This window comes from Ambystoma mexicanum, chromosome 4q, assembly GCF_040938575.1.
Source record: "Ambystoma mexicanum isolate Mex_15411 chromosome 4q, UKY_AmexF1_1, whole genome shotgun sequence".
Taxonomy (NCBI): domain Eukaryota; kingdom Metazoa; phylum Chordata; class Amphibia; order Caudata; family Ambystomatidae; genus Ambystoma; species Ambystoma mexicanum.
The window spans coordinates 411,650,879-411,672,751 of record NC_090928.1 but is presented as its reverse complement, the minus strand read 5'-3'; the positions used below and the strand labels follow the sequence as shown (position 1 = coordinate 411,672,751).

Here is a 21,873-nt window from a genome sequence, read left to right as displayed (position 1 = left end):
GTTTCTTAGTATAGGCCCTTTTTTTATTTTTGACACGAAGCCACTAGGACTACCTTATTTTTCATTTGATGGTCGATGCTTGCTCCCATCTTAGATATAGGTTTAGATTAGGCGTTTTTTTACAACCTGCATAAAGCATTAATTGTTCAATAAACACCCTTGAACTGTGATCACTTGTGTCTGTCTTACTTGTTGTCACCATGAGTTTCTCACAATAGTTACCTAGAAAAGCAATACAGAAAAATCAAAAGGACTTGAAATGGACAGATAACTATAAAGTCTTCTCATGTTCAACCCAAACATAAAACTCATCCATGTTCAAACAATCCTTTAAGGAAACAGTACTGCCTCACATGCGGTCGGTCAAAATGAATGAAGCAGTACTTTAAAAACCTGTGTCAAATTTCCCTACATGGCCCCCAAGGTATGTGTGGAGGCGAATCAAGGGGCCAGGCCCCATCAACAACTGCATGAAGTGGAGCCGGGACCAGCAGGGGAGGATCCAGTGGTCTCCCCCACAACAGTGGGGGCTCAGGGAAGGGTATTCCCACATTGAACATGCCATCACTGCTGTACCTTTGGGGGCAAACCAAAATCTTACAGTGCAGTCCGTGGGCAAAGGTGATCTGACTCATGGTGTTTGTCAAACTGTTAAGAACCATGGGTTTACCCAAAGTGTGAGGATCAGGTACCGGTGTGCTGATACAAAGGAAGGGGCCAGAAGGAAAAGAGGAGCCACAGAGTTTTCTGGCACCCGGCGAGGTCATCAAGTGTGCGCGCTAGAGTGGTGTCCGACCCAAGATGGTGGACTGCACTTTTAGAGGCTCAGTCCCTGAAGAAAGGAAAACCAATCAAGTTATAATAAACCCACCCTGGCTCGCAGGAACCCTTTGACTCTATTAATCCAGCCAGTGGGAGAATTATGGTCCACTGTTGCAAGTTCTTTTTAACAGGCCAGCCCAGGGGAAGAGAAAGGGTGCTACAAAAACCCATACTAGAAAGAAAGCATCGTGGAAGTCTGCACTAAAGGAGTAGTGAATTAAGAGGTAAAGGCTTGAGCAGGAGGAGTTGGAAGTACAGGAGGATGTGGAGGAGTTGGAAGTGAAGGTGGAGGAGAAGGTGTTGGAAGGGCATGAAGTGGAACAGGATGAGTTGAAATAGGGGCAGGACTAAGAGGGGCAGGTGATGTTGGAGGTAGAGGCCAATAGGTTGGAGAGGTTCAGGAGTTAGGAAGGGGGTTGAAGCATAAGGAAATGGAGGAGTTGAAGGAGGAGAGGAGGAGAGATGTCAGAAGCAGGCCGGAGAGATAGCTGGAGAAGAGAAGAATAAGTAGAAAGGAGAAGAACAGAGGACCTCTGGAAACCTAGGGAAACTTTCAGACACAGTTGGACAACAAAAACCTATCTGTTGTTGGGTAGAAGCGTGAGAAGGTTCAAGCATGTAACTGAAGGTTGAGGAAGTTAGATGACAGACAGCTTGGGTCCGGAAAGGAAGAACAGTGATAGAGCATCGACTTGACGGGGAGGATAGTAAGATGTGATTGTGGGATAAGTCAATGGCCCTAAGCCAGGTAGGTGAACCTAGTAGCTGTCTCCAAGAATGCTGCCCGGCCTACCTCAATTCTGGGAGACACTGAGGGTCTTTTTAGAGAGAAACTGCAACAATAGTATGTGAAACATCTTGTGGATGCTGTCCATTAAGTGGCCACCCTGGAGGCCCACTCACCCACCAGGACACCACTCCAAGGACCTACCTTGTGCAAGAAATCGATGTCAGGGAAAGACCCAGACAGACCTTTTTGGGGGAAATATAATTCTGACCCTTTGTTTGAGTTGCCCTAAACTGTACATGGTCCTGAATAAGCCTGCTGAAAAGAATCTCAAAGTTGTGACCTCTGTGGAGTCCACTAGGCTTCCTAACAGACATAGAGCTCCAGTTAAATCTATACAATACAGTCATCACGCTCTTGCAATGACAAACCAGAAATGAACAAATTAAAGATGTCACCAAGCTATACTGGACACACCCATTTAGATCACGCCTTTTGTACTTAGTAACCTCATGATTAATGTAGCAAAGCCCTAGCAAAGTGTAAAGTGCAGGCTGAATAGATTGAGGGCGAAATTCACAGAAGTGTTTTATAATGGCAAAACCCAATTGGAAAACATTCTGTGAATCAGGACTTAAGTCTTCAAGATTACACTGAAGTCATATTTCATAGTGTTCACATTAAATGAAAATGTAAAATAGGACTTTAAAGCACATACAATAAACATGTCTTTGTTGGCATGATACAGTTAAAGAGAATTATTTGGTTAAGATGGAAAAGTTTGAGGACTGGAACATTACTTTATTACTGAAAGCACACATTGAAAAATCTATTTTTAGTTGAAAGAACTAGTCTGACTCAAGAACCTCTCTTCCACTAAGCCATATGTCAACTCCTTCCACCCACAAGTTCCTTACTTTATCCCTGCCACAGGTTTAGCTACACACACCCTCCTTTACTGAATCTAGATATCCACTTGACCCACAAACCAGTACTTCCAATACCCCCAAACTCAGTCTGGCTAGTTAACTACCTCAAAAATCTACTAGGGCTTGAGCGTGCCTGGATCAGGGTGCGAAGGTTATTAACTGGGTTAACACCACTAGGGGAGTTAAGCATGGGTGCCTTTTGGCACCCTGCTTATTTAACCTTTACCTGGCAGATCTTGAGGAAACCTTAGAATTATCAGACATCTGCCCCTTGAAATTTGGGAATCTGGTGCTATCCTCGTTAGGCTATGCAGATGATTTGATAATTATGGACTACACTCTGCATGCACTACAGCAATAACTACATGCACTGGAACATTACTCAAAGAGCAACAACCTGAGGATTAATACAGTAAAAACCAAGACAATGGTCTTTAGTAAAGGGAACAAAAGAACGAAAAAAATATAATTGTTACCTACAGGACAATGAATTAGAGGCGGTAGGAGACTACAAATATCTTTGAGTAACTGAGATGACCAGTTAAAATGGGATAAAACACTGGAGAACACTAAACCTAAAAGTTAACAAGATTGCAGGTGCAATTAATGTTTTCTCTGGTATTCTTGGTGGTCCTAGTCTGGATGCCAGTGCTACATTGCATAAATCCAAAATCAGATTGATTATGACCTATGAGGTTGCAATTTGGGGTGGGTAGCTTGCGTCCTGTATATAAAAAACAGAGTCACTAACCATAATGAAACTAGTTAAAGCACGTCCCACTCTGCCAGTGGAATACTTAACCTTGGACTCAACCTGATTAGCTACAAAGCAGTGCACTTGGAAAAGTTAATATTGATCCACAGGAAGTGTTGGTCACAGGTGAAGGAAATGCACTGGCCCCACGTCTATGGTCAGCATACAAATCCTTGAACGTTCCATTCAGGCAGGGTCTGCTGAAAATCAACGAGGGTAAAGTAATAATGTGGGATGTGGAGTAAACTTCATTGCCAGTTGGTACTTTTAAATCAGTTTAACATGTTTTATTTTGCAATACCAGGATAGAGAATGGCAAATTGCAGTACTTGCAACTAAATCCAATATTTTAGAATTCTTGAGACATATTGAGGGTAGTAATCCCCCGGCCTTGTATCTAAAGGCCTACCCATATGGTAACATCATAAGGAAATTACTTGATATCATATTTAATTGTATGCCCTCATTGGAGGTGCTGAGTGGGAGAATAGGTATTCCTGGGGAGACAAGACATCCGCTATGCGGCGAACAGGTATTGGAAACAACAAGCCACCTAATAACAGACTGTGTATGTTTGTAAAATGTAAGGGGGAGTTACCTGAGGCAATATTGCAATAATGGTTCAAATGTTGATACACAATTACTCTGGGTGCAATTCCTAAATGGAAATGATTTTAACCTGATGTATTATATTGTGAAATGTTCTGATGTGATATTTGATGTATTGAACGAGTTATATGATAGGTGATGCTTTTTTTAGTTTGGGATTATTTTAGACTGTATTTTATATTTAGACTGTGTAATAGTTTTGTACTTACAAGGTTGAAATGTGTATACAGTCTTCACAAGACCATATGTATACAATAACAAAATTAAAAAACAACATTCTACTATTTAATATTGAGACCATGTTCTTAAACTACCTGAGGATCCGTTCATAACTACAGCGATTTTCGGTGTGCTAGCTGTGTACACAAGCCAGCGTAACTAAGTGACCCTCTAGTGGCTATTTCTGCCATTTATCTAACGCCAACCACAGTGTGTTTATAATGTGAAATAAAACTGAATTGATTGAGCCTGCTTTGTTAAAGATGTACAGCCACTGAGAAGGATCCAGGCACCATCGCTCTATCTCAGTGAAATTATGAGTGAGCTCTAAGATACTCCCATTTCACAAGCAGACCAATTCCATTGTGACACATTCCATTCATGCAAATATTTGTCATCTGACAAAGTAAGTACAACCTTTGGATTTTAAAATTCCATTCATGCCCTCCAGGAATAGAAAGAAATCAGTAGTGACACTTTATGTAGTGATGGAGAGAATGTGTGAATGCTTAACATCTGGAAAAAAAACTTCTGAGTGGACAACATAGTGTGCCGCGATTGAGGAATTCAACTGGGAACGCTCTGCTTTTTCTGCATAAACTATGTTGCAACCTATACTGTCTTGAAGTTTGGTTTCACTTGCACTGGGTGTATTGCTAATGTCTGACTTACGCTACACTAGTGACAAGCATTAATGAGAAGAACATAACTCCCAAGAGCGACTTCTAATCTAGTCCCGGTGGGCATGAACAGTATTCCACCTGCCCAAATGATGCATTACAGCTGTATTGGTAAACGCTTAGGTTATGTACTTGCTCACAATGGGTAATCATTCACTAATCCAATGCTTAAAGACTTTGGCATCAAACACATTCATCCACTAAACCCATATCAAACACTTCCTTTTTCTCTGTATTAATTCTTGCCATATCTTTTTCCTATCCTTGTATATTATTTATCTCTTTTGTATATGCCCCAATTCAATTTTTTAAAATCTTAATTAATTTCAATTTATTGCCAATTGTCCCTCATCTATCATCACAAAATCACCCCATGTCTATTCCCTAGCAGTATTGGCAAGTTTAATCTAACAGTTAAGAAATATGTAAGGTACGGTACTAAGGTACGATAAGAAAACCTGGTCATCTATTGCGCCTTTCTGCCAATAAAGTTGTCCTTGTTGTGGTGGCTCTGCAATAAAAAGGGGTTGGGGTCTCATGTTAATAGGATAGTGCTAAAGGCGAGAAGCAGGAAGGCTGACGTGTTGGTGAGTGCAGGTCTAAAGCATCCCTTACCTGTGTGCTGAGTATGGATTCTGCTTTGTTACCACGGGTAGAGCTGCTCCTGGGTGTGTTAGTCATAAGGACGGTAAGAGGATAGTGGCAGATGCACTGGAGAGGTGCTGCTAGAGATGGGGTAGGGTATGAATCTCAGTAAAGTGTGCTAGAACTTGTGGGTCGTCTGGAGGTCAATGGATGTGGTGTAAAAGTTTGTAGATTTAGTGGTAATTAGTGGGAAATGAGCAGGTAGAAAGTCAAAGTGGGGTTGGTGATTTATTGGGAGTATTCATGGCATGTTTGCTTTATTTTAGCAAATTTGATGCCCTTGTTGAGGACACTGTTGATTTCTATGTCGGGCACCTTTATGTTTTCAAGGTTGAGGTGTGTGGAGGCAGGTAAAAACCATCAAATTAGTCTGAGTTAATTGATGTATATTTAGTTTGAAAGCAAAGGAGTCATGTTTTAAGTAGTTTACCGAATGTCTGGTGGTTCACTTGTAAGTGAGGATGTTTGGGTAGAGAATTCCAAAGTTTATTGACTAACAATGAGAAAGATGATCCTTCCTGTCTATTTCTCTTGAAGTCAGGGACACAGACTAGAACAGAATTATTTGATCTAAGAGCCCTGGTGGGTGTATCGTTCTGGCACATCCTTGGCAAGATATGCCCTTCAATTAGTAAGCACGGCACAGTGGGCAATGCAGAGGGTTTTGAAGTGCATATCTTTTTTTGACTGGGAGCCATTTCAACAAGTGAAGAGGAGGAGTGATGTGTTTAAACCTTTTCATCATAAGGCCTCATTTTGAGTCTGGAGGTAAGCCTGCCAGTGATACCGGCGGCTTGCCGGCAGACTCGGGGAAAAAATTACCGCCTGACTTCCTGGTAACACTGGAGTATTACAACCCCGGTGGCCGGGTAGTCAGGTGCCAGTAATTTTGTAAGTCCCCATTCCACAACAGCACTGTTAAACTCTGTGGACGGGTGCCGTTCCGCCCACCAGTTCTGGCGGGCGGGACGGCACCCGCCTGCAGACTCGTAGTGTCCCGGGCCGGTAACAATCATGCCAGTAGGCCTACCGGTACCATTGATATCGGACCGTCAAATTTGTAATGAGGCCCATAGTCTTGCCAACACTTTTTGTGCTCTTTGTAAGATATTCATAAACATATCTGGGTGATCTGCATAAAGGCTGTGCGAGTAATCCTGTCAGGAAGAGCGATATAATGGCCTGTGGATGAACTTAAGGTATGTTAGTCAGCGTTGTAGCATGTCAAGTTGGTAGAAGCAGCTTTTAACAATCTCTCTGACTTGATGTTCTAGCATGAGGGTCCAATCCATTGTTGTTTCCGAGGTTCCCTACTGTTGACGAGATTGGTGGGCATGGCCCCAGTTCAGCAGGTGAATGGGACTAAATGTGTTATAAATTGTTGTGCAAGAGTTGATCTTTAGTCTATTAGTTGTCATCCATGCATCCACATGTGCAAGACATCTGTTTAGGTCTAGCAGTGTAGTTGAAATGTTATTTGCCAGTTTGTAGCAAATTTTCGTGTTGGCTGCATAGTTGTAGCATGAGAGTCTGTAGAGAGTGATGAGTTCTAGTAGTGAAGTCATGCAGACGTTTAAAATAATAGGTGAATGTTTAAAAGAATAGGTGACAACGTTGAACTTTGATCTACTCCACAATCCAATAAGCCTGTCTCGGATCTGTACGGCGGTAATAATAGTGGATTCCATTCTGTTGGTGAGGAAGGCGGCAATCCATCGTAGAGCTGTTCCTTTGATTCCAATGTCTCCCAACCCTTTTAGAAGTAGCCCGCGACTAATGGTTTCAAAGGCTACTAAAATGCCCAAAAGAATAAAAGACATGTCAGAGTTGTTGTCTGCATGCTTCTTTAGCCAATCCCAGATTGACCATAATGTTGATTCTGTGAAGCAAGCTATATGATTCAATTAAATCTCAAGGTTGACCCTCCATTCATTTATGAGAATGTTCTCGATTAATGCGTTATTTGAGATTGGTGATAGATTGCAGGGTCGTTTTGGTGCTGTGGTCTGTTTATCTTTTTAGAAGTGGCCTGATGTAGGCTGATTTTAATACTAGTGGGATGATTTTGATAGTGATGGAGTTATTTAGAAACTATAGGAATGAAAATGCCAGTATAGTATGTGTAGATTGAGGGACAGGGATTTTCTAACAATCCTGGAGGGTTGCATGAGTCGATAGGAAGTCCTGCAGGGAGAAAGGGCAGAAAGTGGTTAATAGCGGGGAGGAAAGGAGGTCTCTTCTTGCATGGGTATTGGGATCATGGTTCTTCGTTGTGCAAACAGATATTCCTGTATGAGTAGAATATTTTTGAAGAAGTGGTTTGCACTTAGATTGTAAAGTTCTTGGGATGGGGTACAGGTTGGGTTGAAGGCTGCCGGGTTTTTGAATTCTTTAAATCTTCTTATGGCTTTTTTTGTGCTGGATCAATGTGTTGGGTATTGTACTTTTATTGTATTTTCTATACTTTACTTAAGTTGATATGTGATATGGTTTTCAAATGGTTTTTTTCATCAATATAGGAGGTGGTTCAATGCATGAAAAGTCCATATCAATAAGCACTTCAAACCTTCACATTGGCAATTGAGAGTATCAACTTGTCAAGCCCAAAATATCAAGTGAGAAGGTTATAGGGAATAAGGAAAAATGTAGTGGAAAAGAAAGAGTGAGTGAATGACAGGGCCCTGCAACCTTTGACTCTCTAGATGTTTTGGACTGCAATTCCCATCAGCCCTACCCAGCACAGTCAATGGGAGGCTTTGTCTAAAACATCTGGCAAGCCACAGGTTGCAGACAACTGTTCTAGGAAAAGCATGAAGCACCAGAGGTAAGCCATACACATGAACGCATGACGGAAGAGCAAAAGTAAGTGTCCATGCGAGTTTTGTTGGTGTATCTGGAGAGATTTAATTGGAGAAGCATTTATTTGATTGTGTGGTCTAGTCTAAGGGATGCATTCCAACTCTTTCTTCTTCTGCTCTTGCGAGTGTCCAGGAAGTGATGTATGGCTGGTGTTTGTTTACAGTGTGTTTCTTTGCTCAGCCATGAACAGAAGATAGCTCCCCTCTGAAACTCCAGCCCAGGCATCACAGGGAAGAAGAGAGCAGTGGTCAATCAGAGGAAAAGATAGAGCAAGTGGGGGGCATTCCTCACACACAGCTCAAGCAACTGCATGAAACACCCTATATTTTCCAGTTACACAAGCAGGCATGCATGTCCCCACAGCCACTGTGTGTAATATGTGTTCACTTTCTATTAGATGATGATTTTGTTTGTAGAGTCAATGGATGTCATTCGTCATTCGTTCTGATAGTTTTTGTTTTATTTTTACAACAAAAATAGCCTCCAAATGGAACTTTCACCATACTTAACATTGTATAAAAACATAAAAAGGGAATACAAACAATGTGTGAAAAAATGATAAATTGGAAAAAGTTAGTCTTGCAGCAGAACTGGAAATGTCTGCTGGTTCTTACTGATATACATTGGATCACCACAGCAGCATACACCACATCTATCCTTAGCCCTGTAGTTGCCAATGCCAGAACAAGGTGCTTGGAGCTAGGGAAGCAGGGGCCAGGATACAATGTGATCCAATTTCCAATCACAGTCACCTCTTAGGCAATGGAATGGACCAACCAGGCTAGGATTTCCACCTATAGTTTATGTTTTCATTACCCATTATCTGAAATGGCTGCAAGGTTAACAGGGTAGCTGACAGAGAGCAGTTTGACTCCTTGTGTCTATTGGATTACCATATGGCATACAAAGGTAGTTTCTGCACCCAACAGGTATTATGATAACGTAGTGCATTAGGAGATGTGGTACAATTGTTCTTTGTTACTTTGAATTATCTAATTTACACTTTCTGTATCTCTAGATTCTCGTATGTGTCACTGTTGACTTTTTCTCGCTCGCTCCTTTGGTAGTTATGTAAGCAGATTGCCCACTAGAGCAGGGACATCATTTTATCTGAAAGTATTGCCAGCACTAAATACTGATGGTTGTATTCAGAGTCTTCAGCACTAATGAACTCTTACATTGAATATTAGGAGTCTCGCTGCCTGGTGGTACGCAGATCAGACCTGAGTGCAGACGTACTGTTGGTAAGGTATATTATGATCCTTTTTTACATTACAAAACTTCTAAAATTAACCACTCTTAACAGTCTATGCAATGTATCCTTCTGGAGTCTATACAGTATAACTTTATCTGGAAGCGCCATATTACTAAATGATGATTTTGCCAAAGGAAACTGTGGCATTTGCACACACTACAATATCTCACGTTCTACTAATATCTTTTGCTGTGCAGTTGGTACAATTGATTGGAAATTGTAAACTGACGCTTTGAAAAGCATAAGAGAATTTGCAGGAGGAATAGAAGTCTCTTGGTTTGCCTACCAGCTGTGGAGCGAAATTGAGTCATTTTGAGCAAATCACTATCTCCCGGTGCTGTCTTTCTTTTAACCACCTAAGTGAAAGTGCTTAGAAGCAGGGTAAATGCTGACAATAAGTGCTATATAAAAATAATTGGAAATTTGGATACAAAACTTGTAAAAAAGAAATGCATTGCCTGCTTTACATTACTGCCCTTATCAAAAGCCAATGTAAATAATGTCTCAGTGATAGGCACATTTCCTATTTTGAAATTGTTGACCTTTTAGTCTGCCAGCATATTCAGTAAATTATCAAAGTCTCTCTTATTAATCTGTGCTGCACCTAAACAAACAGGACTACTTTGTTTTCTTTGTTCCACATTTAGTTTGGCAATGATTACATCCAAAGATATTTGATCACCATCTGCCCCTTCATGCAGTGGATCGAACAATCAACGCACATCAATGCTTCTCAGAACCTATTCAAAGTTGTGGGTCCTTTTACAAAGTTAGCACGACACCTGGGATATGTTTGTTTTGTGAAAGTTTGGCACTACTGGAAACAACAGATACATCAATGAAGTACTGGAAGTGGCGCATATATGTGTTTTTGAATTGGCAGGCTTGCAGAAGGGAGGCATTCTGCTTCTTTTCCCTCTGAATTTGGGCTCCTAAATGTCAATAATGTCCTGTATATCCTGTTATGTCATGTCCCCACAGTTTTCCTTGTGCCTGCAAATGGTTATGATCTTTCCACAAGATGTGTTCTCTGGTGCACACACAGAGTGAACCGTCGGCTGAAGCTCTTCCCACATTCGGTACATTGATATGGTCTTTCTCCAGTATGTGTTCTTTGGTGCACACTGAGATTGAACTTCCTACTGAAGCTTTTCTCACATTTAGTACACTGATACGGCCTTTCCCCTGAATGTTTCCTTTCATTTAAAGAAATGGTTTCCTTCTGGCTTAATCTTTGATCACATTCAGTACATGAGAACATTCTCCATTTTGAATGCGTGCCACGTTGTAATGAATGGAGCTTTGCATTCTTTAGACTGCATTCACATTTGTGATATTTCTCAGTCCTTTGCATTAGGGACATTGCCTGGGGTAAAATGAAATGTGGCGAAGTAGCCAAACCACTTTCCAATGGCGCAGTCTTCTCTCCTCCAAAGTCCCGATTACTTTCTGCCCATAACTGTCTCCTGGGAATTGTTCCCTCACTGGATCTCTGGTACACCTCCACTGTAGCTTTTCCTTTTGATACTTTCCTAACTTGTGCTTTTTCCTTGAAATTTACAGTATCGCCTTTGTTTCTTTTTCTGTTGGTAGCCCCATCACCTGTTGGATCAAATAAGAGTCCCGCCATTAGCTATTTACATGTAGGGGTCAACCACAGAACTTTACTTGCAAACAAGTCATGCTTAAACACCAAGATAATATTTTCTATACCACTACTCTTTAAAATATGAACATGCATGTCATTGAGGAGCGTACATGAAACATCAGCTCCAACTGGGTGGAAAAATGGAACACCCCATAATCACGGCAAAGTTAGAATGGCATTTCCCCAAGTATTGTATATGTACTGGGCAAGCACTTGCGAAGTATCGGAACCAAATTTTGTGCTAGATAAGTACAATATTGGTAGCCAATTAGTCAGTGCAAAACACATTCTAGCACTATACTACAGTAGCTGACTATTTTTTGGCAATATAGTGTTTTATGTTTACCTACAGTCTTTCATGATTCAGATGCAGACAGAAAAACTTGCACATTTCAATTAAATCACCATTTTACACTGCATGTGCCATATAAAAGAGGTATTTGGTGCTACTCCTTTTATAAATGTCAAGGAAAATGCATACAGTACATTGAGCAACGTGGCAGGTAAAAGGTCAATTACATTATAATTGCCAACACAACATGGGAACATGAACAGCAGAGTCACGAGTGTATCACAAAGCTGGGGGCTCACCTTATTTGCTTTTATACTTTAATGCTACAAATACTAAGTATAATAAAATAACTTAAATGTCACCGCGCAAACATAACTAGGTGACTTCATAACCATCTCTAAGGCAATACAAAATATAACGAGTCTCAATGCTCAGCCACATTTCATGCTGCTCTTCAGGAGCTTTTCCACAGAAAAGTATTTTTATCTGAGACTTCTTAACTAATTATTTGCTCATCTATTGCTGTTGTCCAGTTTGTATCCGTTTTGGGTATAGATTTAATAGGTTTTACTTAGTTTTTAAGTTTATGAGTTGGTATTCTCTGCCTTCCCTTCTGTACCACTTTTCCTCCTAAACCTATTTAATCTTGAATTTTTGTATTGTTTTTCTCTACTAGTATTGCAGTTTTGTTAGTCATGGCAGCAAGCTCCATCAACTGCCTGTCAAAGTTGAAAGGCAGGGTTTTAGCTAGGCATGACAGTGACAGCAAGCTCCATCCTCCTTTGTCCAAGCTTGGCTCTCCAGCGTCCCAAACACTGCATGCAATCCGCCGCAGACTGAACCTTTTTCACCTTACTCCCTACTGGCTGAGATCACTGATGCAGGGACATTACACACCTAGGGCCATTTCAGATTGTCTTTATTGTAATGGTGGTGCCTGCCTGGTGTGCACTACGCACAGCAGAGTGGATGAGGGGCTTTTAGGAACGGATGAAAGTGGGGTTTTCTTTCTCTAAAGGTGTAGAATTGCTAAGCTCCCATCTCCTGTACTGGTTTTAATTAGGGCAGGCCATTCGTGAGGGCAGACCATTTTGTTCTTGTTAGTTTTTTTGGGTTGCATTTTGAGCATTGTTTTGTTTTCCCCATTTATTTAAATGTGTATTTACTTACTCTATGGGGTGTCTAGTGCCCTGGTACATTTGCAGTAGTTCAAATATTGGAACAGTGGCTATGCATACATTGTACAAGAAATCAGGCATATCAAAAGGTCCACATTTGGCCAAATGACAACCTCCTTTGATGAGTTGATATATCAGTTTGAGGAGGCATTGTTCCTCTACAACTATAACTGTTAACCAATTTTGGCCCTACTCCAGTTCTTGGGCCAGCTAGAGTACAGGGCATACATGCGTCTGGATACAAGGAGAGAACTTCAATGAAAATGAATTCCCTCAGACCCATGAGCCCTGGAAATTGTTAAGTGCTTTCATATCAGCTCTACAGATGAAGGGTCAGAATGTGTAGGCAATTTACCTTCATTTCAAATTGGGAGAAAATTCACTTCTTCGTGGATATAGGTTCACAAGCCACTGGATCACTTGTTGGAATCACAAATATGCATGCTTTTCCAATCCTAATTGTCGAGATTATTGAAGTTGTATTCATGTTGACTGGAAAATAATCCTTTGGAAGTTCATTTGTCGCCCCTTTGGGCTTGCCATCCTCCCCATGTACTGCATGAAGCTCCTCAGGCTGCCTATTGGAGACAACACTGTATGTTTGATAATAATATGCCCATTATGTTGGAGGATAGGTCAAAGCTTTGCACCCTTACATGATCAATAGTTAATTGCTCTAGGGTTAAACATCAGACTCCAGAATGTAGTATTCAATATAATCTTTTAGATTTCCTGAGATTGTATGTACCATTTCCCAAAGTTTCTAGTTTCTCTTCCACTTCTTGGCCATTTTAGAGGGTTGTCTAGTTGCCTTGAATAGGGCTCTCTTTCCAATTTCTGTAAACTACTGTACCCTTTGTTAAGAATCATATTTCCTCCCCCAAAGGGGCTTGAGCGCCATCTTTTATCTTTATGAAGTACTGCAAAGAAACTTTGATGGTTTCGACAAATGCTTGGGGCAAGACGCAAAACCATCCTGGGCTCAAGCACAGTCTTTTGTTTTGAAACATCTGCAGTGGTTGGTGTGCAAGAAATTGTGACCTGGAAATCAGTGGGAAAAGGTCAGTTAAAAAACAATGGCACGGCTAACTGTAGTAAACGGAATGATCGGGATAAATGAGAGATGTTCCATTGTTCCACTCATGGAATTGTCACTCTACAGCAACCGTTGGGAGGAAGACGTTCCAAGATAATTGCAGAGCTTGCAAAGGAACTTTGGCAGTAGAGACTGGATCAACATTTATCACTGGTCACCAACTATACCAAAGGTCTCCCCGAGGAGGTAGCATATCGGAACGTATGTTACATCAGAGATAAGAGTAATTTGATGCTGCATTGCAGAGTATTGCACTCTGTCATTTTGATGTGGGGTCTTCTATATATGGACCAGTTTGCTTCTTTCCTGAACTCTCTACTCGCATATTTTTACAGCTGAAGGACAGATCAAGATGGTTCTACCATGGATGCATTCAGGAAAGCACAATCATCCAGTGAATGTCTATGCACTCTCAACATTATCAAAGACTCCAATGATCCTTCTTCAAACCATACAGCTTCAGGCCACTTTGTTCCTCGTAGCTCATGTCTCGTCCTTCTGGTCATTCTCTCAAGGTTATTGCATCTGCTGTGAGACACCTCTTAGTCTGTGGACATTTAAAGAACATGTAGCTCAAGTGCCATTCAGCCTCTAAATATTTCCCTTTGTGGGGTGTGAATGAATTGGTGCCTCCCTTTCAGTCTTGACCGGACAATGAGGATTCTTCTCTTCTACAGCAGTCTTTAAACTTGGTTTCTTTAGTTTGCATTTTTTCTTTCCAAGCACTCTCTGATGCCATAGCTCTATATATTTTAGACAGGAGTATTATCAGGAAAGGGTGTGCTTCCACACTTCCTGGTGCTTTTCATACATGTCTTCTTTTTTTATTTGGCATTTTTCCAGATGTCCATAAGCTTTGTGTTGTTACTTGCCTTCATATTTATAAGCCCAATACTGAGACTGTGAAACTGCCGGGAGTCGACCAGGTGCTAATTTTATTTAGAAAAGCATTCAGCTGGTTCCTACCTTCATGCTTGTGGGATCTGTGTGAGGTATTCTGCACAATCAGGTTTCCATATTTGTCTTCTCGATGCCCAATATGTCAGTTGTGTTATTTCCTCTGTGGTGATATGTTCGGGAGGTAAACTCCATGATGTTATTGGATTGCACTTATTGGATTACAGGAAAGAGTTTTGACCAAAGAACTCAATACAGCAGTACATATGGAAACAGGGCAGTCCCGAAGAGGGTGCCTGACAGAGTTGTGGGTAGACGTATGAATGAACATAAATCGATGGTAGTAAAGTACGGTGGTACAGAGAGGAAGGACACAGACAAGAACATTAGGACAAGGAAGATTGTAGGCAAACAAGAATTAACATTATAAGCAGTACGTTTAGGGATAGGAGTTCTTTTTGTAGGGACTTCTTGAAGGCTGCCAATGTGGGGAATGATTTGATGTTCAGTGCCAGAGAGTTCCAATGAAGAGGAGTAAGTAGGCAAGAGTGACAAAAGCAAGAGGTAGCGCAAAGGGGAAGAGGGACAGTGAGGTTGAGGATAGCGGCAGAACATACAAGTGCAGGGGGATAAGAGATGAAAAATGGAGGTGGACAAATAGAGGATTGCCAAGCTGTGAATGGATATGTATACAAGTTGAAGATGTTTTGAAAGGGAGTGGTTGTGCATCGATAGCTATCCTAGCTAGAGTAGGTAACTGGAAAACAGAACGGGTCAGGAGGAATAGGGTACGAATGGCAAAGCTGATGATCTTATACAGAGGATTGACGGAGTAGAAGGGGGCCCATGATCAGGCTAGAGGAGGAGTCCAGGAGGCTGAGGACAAGGGTGGAAATAAGGGTTTCTGCAGGAAGGAAAGTCAGATGGAGGCAGATGCTATCAATGTCCAAGAAATTAACAGGGTAATTCATAGAATTTCGCAGAAAAGTGTCGCAAGCGGCTGGCGCAGAGTGTCCGCGTGCGATTGACTGCGCCAGGCACGTGCGCTAAAACCGATTTCCGCGCACAGCGTATTCATGGACATTAGGCTTCCAAACCAGCCGTGGCGCAGAGAATCGCAGCGACCCTGCAGCAGCGCCAGTAACGCCCCCAAGAACGCCCTCGCGCAAGGAAAAGCCATCAAAATCGCTAAATCATCGCAAAGGGCTGCGCTAACCCTGGACCAGTTCAGCGGGCTGGCAAACAGCAAACGCCAAGTGGGGAACGTGTATTGCAGGGGTGCGCGGGAAGTTCCACACGCGACTGGCCCCGTGCAAGCAGGGTACGTGTATTTCAGGGGTGCGCGGGAAGTTCCACACGCGATTTCAGCAGGGTACGTGTATTTCAGGGGTGCGCGGGAAGTTCCAAACGCGATTTCAGCAGGGTACGTGTATTTCAGGGGTGCGCGGGAAGTTCCACACGCGATTTCAGCAGGGTACGCGCATTTCAGGGGTGCACGGGAAGTTCCACACGCGAATGGGCCAGTGCGAGCAGGGTACGTGTATTCCATGGGTGCGTGGGAAGTTCCACAGGCGATTCCATCAGGGTATGTGTATTTCAGGGGTGCGCGGGAAGTTCCACACGCGATTGTCCCAGTGCGAGCAGGGTACGTGTATTTCAGGGGTGCGCAGGAAGTTCCACACGCGATTGTCCCAGTGCGAGCAGGGTACGTGTATTTCAGGGGTGCGCGGGAAGTTGCACACGCGATTTCAGCAGGGAATGTGTATTTCAGGGGTTCTGGGGAGTACTACACGTGAATTGGCCGTGTGGGTCCTCCCAGGTGTACGCTCCACAACCTCCACGGCCCCTGCAGGCAGCCCACACCACGGGGGACTACCCTGCACCCCTGCTCATGTCCCGCAGGCAGCCCATCCACCATGGGCATGCCCCCCAGCCAACCCACATGTCACCTTGCACTACTGATCAACAATGCATGTTTCCCACCACCCCCACCCCCCTGCACCGTGGGGCACCTGCCAGCAGGCCCCCACCCATGTCCAACTCATGTACCCCTGCACCCCCACCCCCCAGCATTGTGGGGCACCCTCCACCAGGCCCCCACTCATGTCTCCCACCACCCCCACCCCCCAGCAGTGCAGGGGCAGCCTCCACCAGGCCCCCACACATGTCTCCCACCACCCCCACCCCCCAGCAGTGCAGGGGCAGCCTCCACCAGGCCCCCACTCATGTCTCCCACCACCCCCACCCCCCTGCCACCATGGGCAGCACCCACCAGGCCCCCACTCATGTCTCCCACCACCCCCACCCCCCAGCAGTGCAGGGGCAGCCTCCACCAGGCCCCCACTCATGTCTCCCACCACCCCCACCCCCAGCCACCATGGGCAGCCCCCACCAGGGCCCCACTCATGTCTCCCACCACCCCCACCCCCCAGCAGTGCAGGGGCACCCTCCACCAGGCCCCCACTCATGTCTACCACCACCCCCACCCCCCAGCAGTGCAGGGGCAGCCTCCACCAGGCCCCCACTCATGTCTCCCACCACCCCCACCCCCCAGCAGTGCAGGGGCAGCCTCCACCAGGCCCCCACTCATGTCTCCCACCACCCCCACCCCCCAGCAGTGCAGGGGCAGCCTCCACCAGGCCCCCACTCATGTCTCCCACCACCCCCACCCCCCAGCAGTGCAGGGGCACCCTCCACCAGGCCCCCACTCATGTCTACCACCACCCCCACCCCCCAGCAGTGCAGGGGCAGCCTCCACCAGGCCCCCACTCATGTCTCGCACCACCCCCACCCCCCTGCCACCATGGGCAGCCTCCACCAGGCCCCCACCCATGTCTCCCACCACCCCCACCCCCCAGCAGTGCAGGGGCACCCTCCACCAGGCCCCCACTCATGTCTACCACCACCCCCACCCCCCAGCAGTGCAGGGGCAGCCTCCACCAGGCCCCCACTCATGTCTCCCACCACCCCCACCCCCCTGCCACCATGGGCAGCCTCCACCAGGCCCCCACCCATGTCTCCCACCACCCCCACCCCCCAGCAGTGCAGGGGCACCCTCCACCAGGCCCCCACTCATGTCTCCCACCACCCCCACCCCCCAGCAGTGCAGGGGCAGCCTCCACCAGGCCCCCACTCATGTCTCCCACCACCCCCACCCCCCAGCAGTGCAGGGGCAGCCTCCACCAGGCCCCCACCCATGTCTCCCACCACCCCCACCCCCCAGCAGTGCAGGGGCACCCTCCACCAGGCCCCCACTCATGTCTACCACCACCCCCACCCCCCAGCAGTGCAGGGGCAGCCTCCACCAGGCCCCCACTCATGTCTACCACCACCCCCACCCCCCTGCCACCATGGGCAGCCTCCACCAGGCCCCACCCATGTCTCCCACCACCCCACCCCCCAGCAGTGCAGGGGCACCCTCCACCAGGCCCCCACTCATGTCTCCCACCACCCCCACCCCCCAGCAGTACAGGGGCAGCCTCCACCAGGCCCCCACTCATGTCTCCCACCACCCCCACCCCCCAGCAGTGCAGGGGCACCCTCCACCAGGCCCCCACTCATGTCTCCCACCACCCCCACCCCCCAGCAGTGCAGGGGCACCCTCCACCAGGCCCCCACTCATGTCTACCACCACCCCCACCCCCCAGCAGTGCAGGGGCACCCTCCACCAGGCCCCCACTCATGTCTACCACCACCCCCACCCCCCAGCAGTGCAGGGGCAGCCTCCACCAGGCCCCCACTCATGTCTCCCACCACCCCCACCCCCCTGCCACCATGGGCAGCCTCCACCAGGCCCCCACCCATGTCTCCCACCACCCCCACCCCCCAGCAGTGCAGGGGCACCCTCCACCAGGCCCCCACTCATGTCTCCCACCACCCCCACCCCCCAGCAGTGCAGGGGCAGCCTCCACCAGGCCCCCACTCATGTCTCCCACCACCCCCACCCCCCAGCAGTGCAGGGGCACCCTCCACCAGGCCCCCACTCATGTCTCCCACCACCCCCACCCCCCAGCAGTGCAGGGGCAGCCTCCACCAGGCCCCCACTCATGTCTCCCACCACCCCCACCCCCCTGCCACCATGGGCAGCACCCACCAGGCCCCCACTCATGTCTCCCACCACCCCCACCCCCCAGCAGTGCAGGGGCAGCCTCCACCAGGCCCCCACTCATGTCTCCCACCACCCCCACCCCCCAGCCACCATGGCCAGCCCCCACCAGGCCCCCACTCATGTCTCCCACCACCCCACCCCCCAGCAGTGCTGGGGCAGCCTCCACCAGGCCCCCACTCATGTCTTCCACCACCCCCACCCCCCTGCCACCATGGGCAGCCCCCACCAGGCCCCCACCCATGTCTCCCACCACCCCCACCCCCCAGCAGTGCAGGGGCACCCTCCACCAGGCCCCCACTCATGTCTACCACCACCCCCACCCCCCAGCAGTGCAGGGGCAGCCTCCACCAGGCCCCCACTCATGTCTCCCACCACCCCCACCCCCCTGCCACCATGGGCAGCCTCCACCAGGCCCCCACCCATGTCTCCCACCACCCCCACCCCCCAGCAGTGCAGGGGCACCCTCCACCAGGCCCCCACCCATGTCTCCCACCACCCCCACCCCCCAGCCACCAGGGGCACCCTCCACCAGGCCCCCACCCATGTCTCCCACCACCCCCACCCCCCAGCAGTGCAGGGGCAGCCTCCACCAGGCCCCCACTCATGTCTCCCACCACCCCCAGCCCCCAGCAGTGCAGGGGCAGCCTCCACCAGGCCCCCACTCATGTCTCCCACCACCCCCACCCCCCAGAAGTGCAGGGGCAGCCTCCACCAGGCCCCCACTCATGTCTCCCACCACCCCCACCCCCCAGCAGTGCAGGGGCACCCTCCACCAGGCCCCCACTCATGTCTCCCACCACCCCCACCCCCCTGCCACCATGGGCAGCCCCCACCAGGCCCCCACTCATGTCTCCCACCACCCCCACCCCCCAGCAGTGCAGGGGCAGCCTCCACCAGGCCCCCGCTCATGTCTCCCACCACCCCCACCCCCCTGCCACCATGGGCAGCCCCCACCAGGCCCCCACCCATGTCTCCCACCACCCCCACCCCCCAGCAGTGCAGGGGCAGCCTCCACCAGGCCCCCACCCATGTCTCCCACCACCCCCACCCCCCAGCCACCAGGGGCACCCTCCACCAGGCCCCCACCCATGTCTACCACCACCACCACCCCCCAGCAGTGCAGGGGCAGCCTCCACCAGGCCCCCACTCATGTCTCCCACCACCCCCACCCCCCAGCAGTGCAGGGGCAGCCTCCACCAGGCCCCCACTCATGTCTCCCACCACCCCCACCCCCCAGCAGTGCAGGGGCAGCCTCCACCAGGCCCCCACTCATGTCTACCACCACCCCCACCCCCCAGCAGTGCAGGGGCACCCTCCACCAGGCCCCCACTCATGTCTCCCACCACCCCCACCCCCCAGCAGTGCAGGGGCAGCCTCCACCAGGCCCCCACTCATGTCTCCCACCACCCCCACTGTTAGGCAGAAACCTGTGCAGTTCCCTTGGGGAACACTGCAAAAGATTTAAGACTACAGGTAGAGCAGTAAACCCCTTTGGTAGCAGTCTGTACCACCCAGATTTACCTGGTAGCTGTGGCTGAGCAGTCAGACTTCTCTCAAGAAGAGTTAGGCAGTATGTAAAGTATACACAATATGTACCAAAACACAATAGCACAAGCAAACACTGACCAGAGCTTGGTTTCAAAAGTATATAGTTATTTATTTAAAATACACATAAGTTAAAAACACTCTAGCAAAAATATAGTAAAAGCACTTCAACACAGTTATACTGAAAGTAAATTCAATCCTTTCTCCTATCTAGACAACTCTAGGTTAACACCACTTAATTAAAACAGAGGTGAGTGCTTAACGTTAGATGACACTCTAGTAGTTTCCAAGAAAGGGAGAGAAAAAGCAGAAATAGGTTAGACACACCACTCTAAGGTCCAGAACACTTGCAATAGGCTTAACGAAGAATAAAGTCACAGGTGAGCAAAAGTCACTAGGCAGGGCCCACTCTTAGAGTAGCCGGAGCGAAGATGTGCCCAAGATCACACTGTTAGTTAGAGATTCAAAGTCTTGCAAAGAGTCAAAAAGAGGTTAGAGTGGCTCAGAAAGTTTAGCCAAAGTGTCCCAGGCACTCCCAGGTTCGAAAGCCGGGGACTAAATCTACCCCGTACAGTCGGTAGCAAGGGAAGCCAGGCAGAACACGGTACCTTAAGCGGAAAGGATCCTCCAGCGGTGGCAGTTGTTCCAGGCAGTGGCAGCAGGGCTCGACGTCGGTCAGGGGAGAAGAAGTTCTCGCTGAAGAGCAGAAGAAGAGGGTCGTTGCACTGCCCGGGAAGAAACCAGCCGCGGAGTCCTCCGGTTAAAGGGTTGGTGCCGACTTTCGCGGTATGGGGGTAAAGTGTGGTATTCCGGTTGCCGGGGTGCTTGGCACAGGCAAGGCGGCCACGAGATACCTCAAAGAACGGAAAGAAGGCGAAAACTGGTTGTCCCCACCAGTCAAGGGAAGGAGCCACTCCGTTAAGAGTTCTCCTCGGTCGTCGGGAAAAAGTGGTGAGACGGTTCAGCAGGGCTCCACCGGGTGGTGTCGTCGAAGCAGGTCGGCTCAGCTCTTCCCTCGTCGGATTCTTGGTCCTGTGGCGACTTCTGAAGTCCCAGTCCCCAAAGCCCTGCTTTTATGCAGCAAACCCCCATTCACCCAGCCTAGCTGTCACTCAAACATGCTAAGTGGTGAGCCGGGCGGCTCACCACTTGGGCCAATCAGGACGGAGTGCGACTTGAGTTACCAAGGTAACTCAGTCCAGGGTGCCTAAATCCCCCTCCACCCCTCCTAAGTACCCCAGACAGAGTGGCACCACTTTGGAGGGCTTCTGTGGAGAAGCCCGCCAAAAGTGGAACAAAGGGCTCCACTTTGGGTCAGAGTTACAGAGGCGAACACCAACGCCATTTTAGAATCAAGTTTTGGCAAAAAGTCCCAACCGGAGTTATAAAAATAAATATATAAACCGGCGGTATGTTTAAGGCTACCGTAAATAAATAATTAAATGTGTTAGCCTAAAACAATGGGAAATCCCATAGGGAAATATTCGCGGTCGAATATAAAAAGTAGTTTCCACTGCCACCAGCCAAAACTCGATCAGGGGGGACGGAGACGTGCCCCCTCGACTAACAGACCCTGGGGCAATCGAATTGCCCCAGCCAGTACGTCCACA

The 21,873-nt window shown here is 47.7% G+C and overlaps 1 protein-coding gene across 3 annotated transcripts in view; it reads right to left on the bottom strand.

Moving 5' to 3' along the window:
- Window positions 1–21,873, bottom strand: part of LOC138467753 (zinc finger protein 544-like) — a 402,382-nt gene that overhangs the window by 18,147 nt on the left and 362,362 nt on the right. The window contains exon 10 of one of the 3 annotated variants that reach the window (XM_069607983.1): window positions 8,683–11,101. The exons of the other annotated variants lie outside the window; for them this stretch is intronic. Coding sequence (XP_069464084.1) covers window positions 10,503–11,101 — 599 coding nt within the window. The 3' untranslated portion in view covers window positions 8,683–10,502. Of the gene's footprint in view, window positions 1–8,682; window positions 11,102–21,873 lie in introns of those variants that run through there. 3 annotated transcript variants of the gene reach the window in all.